We start from the raw sequence: 11,678 nt of genomic DNA on the forward strand, positions 1-11,678 counted from the left end.
CATCCAGAAAGCATTGCTAGTGCAGGAAAATCACTAATTGTCCACATTAATGTTGCACGCATTTGAAACATCTGGTTGGATTCGGCATCAAATGTTTCTACACCGAATTCCCATAGTTCCTTCAATTCAGCAATTAGGGGTTGTAGATACACATCTATATCATTTCCCGGAGCTGACGGACCTGGGATGATCATTGACAATATTATATACTCTGGCTTCATGCAAATCCAAGGCGATAGATTATAGTTCATTAACATAACAGGCCATCTGCTATGGGAAATGCTCATTGTTCGAAACGGGTTGAAGCCATCACTTGAAAGATCCAATCTAACATTGCAAGGGTCGCTAGAAAATTTAGGGTGCAAGGAGTCGAATTACTTCCAAGCATCACCATCAGCAGGATGTCTTATATTTCTATCATTCGGTCGTTCAGTGGCATGCCATCTCATAGCTTCAGCCGTTTCGGGACACATGAATATCCTTTGAAGCCGAGGCTTTAATGGAAAGTACCTTAAGACTTTTGCAGGGGTTTTAGTCTTTTTATTAGTCAATACATTAACAACATTCTTCCATCTAGAAGATCCACACACAGAACAAGTATCTGCATTTACATATTCATTCCAAAATAACATGCAATCATTAGGACACGCATGTATTTTTTCATAATGAAGACCCAAATCTTTTATCATGCTTGTTGACTTATAGAAAGACTCGGGTAGCTGAGCAAATGGAAATGCCTCTTTTAACAACTCCAACAAGTCTGTGAATGCCACATTACTTATCCCATGAATGCATTTAAATAAGTACAACCGAATCGTAAAACCTAATTTGGAGAAATTTTCACACCCTAGATATAATTCTTCTTTCCCTTCTTCTACTAATTTAAAGAATCTTTTTGCATCTTCTGATGGTCCATCCCTCACTCCTTCATGTCCCAAATCATCCTCGACATTTCGAAATGTATCATGAAGTAATCCATCAATATCGTCATACATGTCAGAACCTTCATCATTACTTCTTGGGCATGGAGTCTTTCTCGAGGAAAATCCTTCCCCGTGGAAAACCCATTTATTGTATCCATGAACAAAACCATTAACAATCAAGTGGTCTTCCACCACAATCCTATGATGCCAAAAACAATTAGCGCACACTTTACAAGGGCATAATATTTGATTTCCTTGGGAAGCTCGTTCAAATGCTTTATCAAGAAATTTATTCACTCCTTGTATGTACTCATCAGTTGACCTTCGAAGGACCATCCACCTTTTATCTCCGTTATCCATTAAATTAATTTTATCCTATATAACACCAAAACAACTAGTATAAAATTTGTTTATATACTCCTAATAAAAAATCAAATAATAAGAAAGATAGAAAAAAGTCACTTATTGTCAAAATTATATAGATTTCACTGTTGCAAAACTTAACAGTCACCAAAACCATCACATAAATAGTTACGTAAGGAAAATATCATGATTTCTAATACGAAATTAAAATCCAACAACTAAACCCCAATTTCGCAAACCAAAAGTTACAAAATGTATCATATAATACTAACAACAGAAAGTAAAATAGTAGGCTTATTAGCAATATTACCAGAGAAAAGAAAAGGAGCATCAAAAAAATGATTTTCCACAATAACGAATAAGACATCGAACATCGATAGCAAATATTTTAAGAAATGGTGGCTATTAAATTCAGATGTGAGATTTCCAATCATGTGTATTCATTATGAAATACTACATAACAAGCCACAAGCATAAGGCACATGATTTCATTAGAATCACAATACCAGATCACTTTATTATAGTTAATTGTAATAGAGAAGGAACCATTCTGTCAAATTCAGTTATTGTATGTATTATCACCAAATTTCTCTTTTCCCACAATTACTATATATCATACAGTATATACTATATAATAATAATGTTGTGAAGATGATGATTGATGTGTGTTGGAAAAAGCATAAGCAAGAAGATGAAAAAGGTAAAAAACTATGAAGGTGATCAAAATGACTATAAAAAAACACCAGCAGAAAACTCTAAAGAAGAGATCCACTAAGTAATTTGTCCAAAAATAACATAATATCTCTTAATAAGTGATTAATTAATATCATATAAAATGGAGTTCTTTTAGGTTTGAATTAATTTAATAATTAGTCAGTTTTCTTAATTGTAGGGATTCTACCATATTTTGAAAAAAGTTAACTCTGCTGGAACTTTGTTAATATAACAAAGACTTTGCCATATTTTTGGTAGCTTCCTAGTTCTAGATCCTACTATTGGAAAAGTGAAAAGGTGTATTGAGTAGAAAATTAAACTAGAAAGAGAGCTTATTACCTTAAATTGGAAACAAGTGGAAGTCCTAGTAAATGGATTTCTAGTCTAGGCAGTTGATATTTTCCTTTTTTTGTAACCTATGCATCCCCTGGATGCTTCTTGTTAATGAAATACAACTTATTTCATAAAACAAAAAGTCTAGGCAGTTAAAATTAAGTGTAGGAGCATATGAACCAACATAGATTATATTTTATTATACTTGTATTGTAATTATTCATTACCGAATAAGTTTCTTCCTTCAAACAGTACAAACCATTATTGTCAAGAAAGAAAATATAGAATAAGACTCATTGTTGATAAAAAGTCCATACTAAAAAAGGATTTAAACACGAAACTGGTCTATTCTCAACAGCCCTATCCAAATCCACCAACCAAACCCCCAATTTTACAAACCAGAAATCAAAATAGTTATCATATAATACAAACAAAGGATAGAGTAAATTAATGGGTTTATCATAAATCTTATCAGATAAAGAAAACAGAAGCAGCGAAATAATTTTTCGGTAAAACAATAGCGAACAACCATAGAAAATATTGAACACAAAAAAAATACCAAAAAAAAGTCCATACTAGAAAAAGATTTAAACATGAAATTGATCTATTCTCAACATCCCTTTCATCTATCCAGAAACCCCAATTTTATAAACTAGAAATCAAAAAATTAATCATATAATACAAATCAAGGACAGAGTAAATTAATGGGTTTAACAAAAATCTTACCAATGAAAGAAAACAGAAGAAGCAACGAACCAATTTTCCAGCGAAACAATAGCGAACAGCGAACAACAACAAAATACATCGAACACGGGAAATATATCGATAACCTACATCTGAGATTCCCTTATATTAGCCGAAATGGTTGTCCCTTGTCGGAATGGATCTTCCTTCCGCTAAGTTCGTCGATGGTAATATTTTCTAGGTTTAACAAGATGAGAGAGAGGTATGATAGATGCCAAAGACAAGAGGGAGACCAAAGGCTTCAGTACTAGTGCGTTTTCTAACTTACCAAATAACCTAAAGAGATTTGGTATTAAAATTTTGGTGGGGTCATCATTTTTTATTTTTTTAATAAAAATATAGGAGGGAAAGTATGGAGGGAAAAATAAACCGTCGAAATAAATATTTTATTTTAGCAAACCATTCCCATAAATAACCCTATTGTATCGCCTTTGATAAACCATCTCCATAGCTTCAGTTATGGCGACGGTTAGAATCCTATTAGAACGGTTTTGCTTCAGAAGTGTGCCAAAAGCCTTTTTACTCTACTGGAACAATTAAAACCATTCCAGCACATAATCTATTGTAACAGTTGGCTAACCGTTGCAAAATAACTGTTCCAATAGAACGATTTTTTAGTAGTGTCACTTGACGAAAGATTCCTCCACCAATCTAGCAAGAGTGATAGTATGCTACCGACCATGCCGAACTTGGGGACTTCGTGCCTCATTTTCTACAAAACAAATATAGTTATACCCTTTCTCCCTCCAGGTTCATCTACTTATACAATAATGATTAACATATTGGCACTTATTTCTCCAAATTAATGCACACAATCGTGGCTGCATCAGTTGGGATTATGAAAAATCCGATGGACTTTTGGGTGAGGCTTGTCTTAAAGGGTTATTATGCGGACAACATAATAACCCGGCTAGGTTTGACCATGATGCATACACAATTAATTAGAGTAAGGTTGCTATAGAGGTCTAGACTAAGACCCTCAAGCGGCCAACTTGAGGGGGAAAGGCACGGAACCATCGACTGCATCGCTGATCGACTAGTTTTACCGCAAATACGCCTTTCCGAATTTAAAGGGTGATATATAGGAAGAGCGCAAACACTCATCAAGCGTTGCTATAGGATTGATTATGCACGAGTGGAATATGATGTTGGTCATGATTTATGCAGCAATAATATCATGTTGTCACGTATTTGCACGTAAATAAAATGATAAATGCGGTATTTAAATAATTGAAAGACAGTTACAAAAGGAAAAAAGGGTCCTAGGTTTTTTAGCCTACAAGATCACTTTTGTACAATGCTTGGTAATCGTCCCCAAGTTGGGGTGCTACACATAGCATTAGCGCACAGGTCATCATATCCTTTTACTACCCAATTACCCTCCCCTTAGTGGTTATATAAGCGATTTTAATTAAACAAACTCTATGTGTGCATTACCCGTCCCTTCCTTATGGCCCTGGAGGTGTTTAGGACCTCTAATTTAGGCAGTTCTAGACTTTCCTAAGGTACTTAAAGGAGAAAAATCTAGGCGACAATCAAGAACAAATAGGACATTCACATAAAGGCAATTAAAGGCTCACTTTTACCTCCTCACATAAGCAGATAATAGCACGTCTCAAATAGCAGGATTTCAAATATCTCAAAGGATCCTAGAGCAGAATATCTAGGTGAGCATGACAAACATAATATGCAGCATTGTGTTAAAGTGAGGCGATAAAGACCTAATTAGTTTGCCTACCGATTTTAGGGCTTGCTGAATTTGGACCATTCACAAATAATAAAAGTATAATTTTACAGTTTTGCAGGATTTAGTCGCCCTACAGGCTTACCTAGGCATGTAACATGATGTTCTATGAACATGGTACCTAGTCATTAATCAGGAGTGCAGAAAACAGGTAACAATTTTAAGCACGCAATTTGGATGCTATAGGTATGTTGTCTAGGTGTAATAACTGATTTTAGACTTGTAGACACTAGTAGCTAAATGCAGAAATTGGTTTTAAAAATCCTATAGGCATAGCATCTAAATGAATTAATTAGTTTAAGAACCTTATTGACATACAGAAAACTGATTTAATCTTTGTCGACATGTAAAGACCGATTTTAAACTTACAGGCATGCAAGATTGATTTAAAACCCTATAGGCATGGTATCTAGAATGCAGGACTGATTCATAGACATGGTATCTTAATGTACATAAGCAAACATCACAGTAACTTTCAGGTATGGTATCTAGGATGCAGGATTGGTTTTTAGACCCTATAGGCATGGCATCTACATGAACAAACATTGCGATAACCAATAAGCATGGTATCTAAATAACAGACATTGCAATAACCTATAGGCATGGTATCTAATACAAGTAATAGTCCTAAGAACATGATCTCTAATGCAAGCAAATAGTTATAATAAACCTCAGGACATGATTTCTACCTAATTTCCCCACAAAAATTATATAAGAATCCCTCCCTGTTTACTAATTTCCACAATATCTGTTTACAGATCAACATTAATAATGAATTACAGAAGTAAAATTGCTACAACTATAGGGAGCCTGAATATAGGCCCAAAGGATAAACCTAGCAAGCCAGGCCTTCAACCAGTCCAAAAATACCATAATTTCATAGTGCACCCAATGATATCCTGGTGTGTAAAAGTTCCCAAGGGTCTCAGGGACCCCGGACAATGCTCACACTAGAAAACTTTCAAAGTAACCCTTTGTGAGAAAGTTTGGAAAGCCAACTCTAGTGTGTCAAAGTTCAGAGGAGTCTCATGGACTCCTAAGCAATGCTCACACTAGAGGGGAAAAACCCTAGGTGTTCTAAGAATATGAGTTGAAAACAGGAGATAGTTTTTAAGAAAATAGTTTTGGATTCTCAAGAAGTAAGGAGCAAACAAAGTCATTCAATCATTGTAACTCAAACAAAGGTCCCAACAGTCAAATAGTATACAGAAACAAGGGAACTTAGAGTTTCAACTAGTTTATTAACTGTCACTAGGTGAGCATACATTCACATACAAAGGGATAGTACGGCTTAGGAGAAATGTTGGTCAGAAGCCTGTGAAAGGTGAACATAAGGTAGAAGGAATATGCTAGTAGAGAACTAAACAAGCATAGGTCTAGTTTATATATATAAACAAGTAAGCAGACTTGTTGAGAGTAGAAGTACAAGAGTAAACAAGTTGAAAAGCAAGATACACACAAGTTCAAAGAGACAGAAGTAGACATGTTGTTGCAGTAAACACATAAATTGAACAGAAGTATACTTGCTTATTGTAGTAAACACATAGGTTTGTGTCACGACCCTAACCCCGAACTGGGTCGTGATGGAGCTTCTCGTGAAGACAAGACCAGCCAGACCAAAACAGAACGCCTCATTTAAATAGTTAAATACCATAAATAGTTCGAAAACATGATATAATAACCATAATTTGCGGAAAATAACGATAACAACAGTAGAAAGCATCCCAACACAGCCCAAACCAGGGTGTCACAAGTCATGAGCAACTAATAAATCTGGATACTAGTCTACTAGATACGAAATCCGATACAGAAGTTCAAGAACATGACAACAATATGATAAGGGAGGCACGGGGGCTGCGGACGCCAATAGCTACCTCGTGGTCTCCGAAAACACTACCTGGACTGGGAAGATCAACACTCAGGAGCGGACTCTGCGATGCCTAAATTTGCACATACGGTGTAAGGAGTAATGTGAGTACTCCGACCCAGTGAGTAATAAATATAAATAATGGCTGAAAGCAAGAAAACACGTAAAGGCACAAAGCAATTCTATATCAAGCAGTAAAATCACTTAAAGTAGTAAATCCATGAAGAAGTCAAATGAAATTCCTTTAGACCAAGTAAAACAGGTAATTTAGCAGGTAAATAACAAGTAGAAATCCGCCTCTCGGGCACACTAACATTCACTCAGAACAGTATCAGCCCCTCGGGCTCACTCTCAGTACAACATCAGCCCCTCGGTCTCACTCTCAGTACAGTATTAGCCCCTCAGGCTCACTCTCAAATCATGATGGGTACTCGCGCTCACTGTGGGGGTGCAGACTCCGGAGGGGCCCCTTACGGCCCAAGCGCTATATCAAGCCACCTCGTGGCGAATAAAAGTACCTCAAGCCCTCGGCCTCATATCACTCAGCATATCCTCACATATGACCCTCGGCCTTACTCAGTTTGAAAATCATAACAAGCCCCTCGGGCATTAGCAAAACAGTAGTTCTCAGCCCAAAACATCATTTAAGTTTCAAATATGAATAAAAGTGGCTGAGTTTGTAAAACAGTAGATACCAACAGGACTGAGTTCAAATAATAAGTCAAAATAGTGAGGAAACAGTGATAAAAATCCCCGGAGGGTTCAAATAATTGGCACGAAGCCCAAATATGGCAATCAACCCAAATCATGATGATAACAAACAAGTTTCAGTCAAATACGCGGTAAAAACATCAGTCGGGACGGACAAAATCACAATCTCCAATAGTAAACGACCCCACGCTCATCATCAAGTGCGTGTCTCACTTCAATATAGTACTACGATGTGCAATCCGGGGTTTCAAACCCTCAGGACATCATTTACAATCATTACTCACCTCGAACCGGCTACAACTCTAGCTCGCTACACCTTTGCCCCTCGAATCGGCCTCCACGCACGTCGAATCTATCCAAAATCAGAACGAATACATCACAATATGCTAAGGGAGCAAAGCCCAAGCAAAAACAATAAAAATATCAAAAATCCCGAAATTAGCAAAACCCGAGCCCCGGGCCCACTTCTCGAAACTCAGAAATTTTCACATCATTAGATTCCTTATCACCCCACGAGTTCATACAGATCAAAAGTTCTCAATTCCGACCTAAAATGGTCTTTCAAATCCCAATTCAAAAGTTCAAAATCTCAAGCCCTAGTTCTTCCATTTTTAGCTTAAATTCTATGAATTTCTAGGTTAATTTCACAATAGAATCACGTTTTAGGTTCAAAAATCTTACCTCCAATCAACTCTTCTTGAATCCCACTTTAATCACCTTCAAAAAGCTCTCAAAATACTCAGCTATGGAGGAAAAATGGCTCAAAATCGCGGATGAAATGACTTATAAACTTTCTGCCCAGTTCTGATATTCCTTCTTCGCGAACACGGTCAAACTCTAGCGTTCCCAATGCACAACTTTAACTTGACCAGATTTCCTTCTACGCGATCGCGACCAAGGCTCGCAAACGCTGTCACACCTCCTTTTTGCGCTCCCGCCCTGAAGGGTTAAATGCGCGAGGGAGTTTTTTCAATTTAAGTGACAATATTCGAAATGGGATTATTTATTTAATTCAGAGTCGCCACTTGGGAAAGGTTCGGCTTTTGGTATCCCAAGTCACCGGTTTATCTTGAATCCCAAATCGAGGAAACTTTCGACTTTCTAAATGAAGTCTGCGAACCAGAAATTCTAAGTAAGGAATTCTGTTGACCCGAGGGAAGGTGTTAGGCACCCCCGAGTCCCGTGGTTCTAGCACGGTCGCTTAAATTGTTATAATGGCTAAATATCTGATTTTAAATACATGTTATGACTTGTGTGCTTTTATTAGATTTAAACCGCTTTTATTATAATTTATTTTTATGGAATTGCAACGTTGTGAAAATGCATTTCGAACCACGTCACAATCAATGCACCCGTGGTTGTTAATACATTCCGACTTCGTTGAGATTTGGAATTGGGTCACATAAATGCGCACCCGAATTTAAGAATGTACTTTAGTTAAGTCGCGCCTAAAGAGTCTAACGCGTTATTATCTTTGAGGAAGGCAGTGAAATTCACTAAACAGTCCATCCCAAATTCTAAGTATTTTATTATGACCAATTATTGAGGGCCTCGCAATTTGCATTTTTATTTGGCGAGGCTCGTCTCATTTTTGAAAGGATAAACCTACAACGACTACATTTTTCTATTATGTTTGTCTCTAAAATGAAAGAAAGAAAAATATACGCTAATTAAATTACGAGCTTGGCAAGTTTGAGCCTTTTATCAATTATTAGGTTACAAAAATCCTAAACGCAAAATCGCAATCGAATTTACTCAAAAGAAAATTGTTTCATGCCTTATTCTATAATTGAACATTACTAAAAGAAGAATGAAACTATAAATAAGATATAGAATTGACAAGCGCTAACGTCAAAACAAACCAATTATTCTTTAACTAATTTAAACCTCACATTATTAGACAAATTGAACCATTGGAACTAATTTTTATTATTTGAAAATGGGCCAAACTTGACTACCAACATATTCGAAAGTTGTTAAACTTAATCGACACTTTGAAAATCTATTGCCTTTGAAAGAACTCTGTCAAACCTGGTTCGAAATCAACCCATGCCTATTAAGTTCATAACCTTAGCCTTACTATATCGAATCAAACTTCAAATACGGCAGACTTAACGATTCTGCGAAATTACCCGCTTAATATCCTACTAGTTTACGTCAACACTTAAACAGGTTTATTTTTCAAATCAACAACTATGGGATATGACCTTTATAAACTATCTACATAATTTAAATTTCTGTCACAGAAATCTACACACCTAACAGTTTCAATTATACAGTCATGTTTCCAGTATTCATACAAAAATATAAAAAAAACAGAACTAATATTAGATGAATCTACTTCGTTTGACATCTATGAAATTGAAGGCGATAAATAACATCCACATGTACAGATTCGCTGCATAATCCTGTTTCAACTTCAATTCAAGTTACATCAAGGTGATTCGAGGTATGTACCTGGATGTTGAAACACAACAAGAAGAAGAAGAAAGCAGAAAAATCAGCAGTAGCAAAATGGCAGCAGTAACAAGCAGTAGCAATTAGCAAATGCCAACAGCAACCAGTAGATTAAACCAAACAATAAACCCAGAATCCAGTGGCAATTTCAGAAGAAATCAAGCAACAAACAACAACAAACCAACAGCAACACGACCAAAGCCTAGGAAATCGAAATATGGCCCAGAAATAACAGATCGCAGAGAAGAATCTACTAATGTTCAAATGAGTCCAATAGCTTCAAAACTTCAAACACTGGACAGGATTGCCTATTTCAAACTATGTTTTTGTTCTTTTAAGAGATGCTGGAGTTGAAATTCAGTTTTGAAACTGAATTTAAAAACTGACTTCTGACTTTTAAACCAAGAAACCCAATTTAAAACCTCCCTAGACTGAAAAAATGCTCTCACCCCAACTAGCTCTCTTTTTATGTTCTGACCCCTTCTATTTTTTCTGATCTCCTTATGTCTTTTTGAACTATGATCTCTCAAATTACAGGGAAATAGATTTTATAGAGGTTTTTGAAGCACTGAACTTTTGATTTTTTCCCGGGATCTCACCCTTTCTATTTTCTGATTCCCCCCTCCTTTTATATCCTTATAGAAAGGAAGAAAAACCCCTCCAAAGACAGGTTGCCCAGGGCTTAAAATAAGCCTTAAAGGTTGTCCTCTCCACTTAGGATTGTCTAGGCATGGGGTTTCTTCTACTTTAAACTGCTGAAATTCAGAAAGGCAGTGGATACCCTGCTGTACAGCAGGTTCCACTACCATTCTCATGTGCATCTTCAGCCTTTTATTATTAAGCCCATGTTGTTACTGATTTCCAGCTACTAAAGGTGCTTAACATATCATCAATCCCACTATTGGTCAATTAACTTCATTAGTTTAATTAATATTTTAGTACCTTACTGTCAGCTCACTTGCCTTTAAGCAATTCAGAACCTTTAAAACCCCAGAATACCCTTGAAACTCCTGTGATTTATTGTATTACCCTTAAGCTTAGAGGTTTGAGGTTATAGTCTATATAGACTTAACTCATAAGACTGGTTTCAGGTTAGCTTACAGTTCTACAGCTACAACCAATTCCTTCATTTATTGATTCACACTCAGTCAAACAGGGAAGTTGCTCTAATGGTATGAGTAGGTCATATTGGGAAGTTACTCCTGACCAAATCAAAGCCCAAGGATCAGACAGGCAGCTGAGAAGGTAAACAAGGATTACAAATATACTGAAACCAAACTCATTATTACTAGTCCTTAACACAAAGAATAGGAGTCATGCTAGAAATCCTACTGAAAAGGGCAGCCTCATGTTTTTCTAGTTTTTCAAGTGAGTTTAGTTGACGACACTTGCTTAATTGACCATATGAGCTACAACAAATAGCTAACAACCAATAAAATATATCAAACAAGTCATCAGATGGCTTTTAGTAACTTCAGATGCAACATGGGATTTCAAACACGACCTTAACTATCCTATGATTCAAAGCAGCTTGGACATATAATTCACTGTAAGTTCAAGTAACAAGTATTCAGAAGAAAAATGACTACATAAAGGGTCTTTATGAAGACGGACAGAATCAAAAGAAGATAACATAAAAAAAATCAAACAAACTAACTAATCATACAAGCAAACACAAATAACAAACAAAAGCAGAAGGGAAAGAAACTTATCTCAGAAGATCAAGAATAAAAAGAACCAGGCCTGAACTGGACTCGACCTCTTTTGAGGTCGAATGGACCTTAATCGAAGTGTTCTCAAACTGAGAATACCTCGATTAAGG

At 36.3% G+C, this 11,678-nt stretch overlaps 1 protein-coding gene across 1 annotated transcript; it reads right to left on the minus strand.

Annotated features, from left to right (window-relative positions):
- Positions 1-374: 374 nt before the first annotated feature.
- On the minus strand, positions 375-1,283 carry LOC142165817 (uncharacterized). The gene has a single exon (XM_075224192.1). It carries the CDS (start codon positions 1,281-1,283, stop codon positions 375-377), a length of 909 nt encoding a protein of 302 aa, XP_075080293.1.
- Between the last annotated feature and the right edge of the window lie 10,395 nt (positions 1,284-11,678).

The sequence above is a fragment of the Nicotiana tabacum genome, chromosome 11, assembly GCF_000715075.1.
Source record: "Nicotiana tabacum cultivar K326 chromosome 11, ASM71507v2, whole genome shotgun sequence".
NCBI lineage: Eukaryota > Viridiplantae > Streptophyta > Magnoliopsida > Solanales > Solanaceae > Nicotiana > Nicotiana tabacum.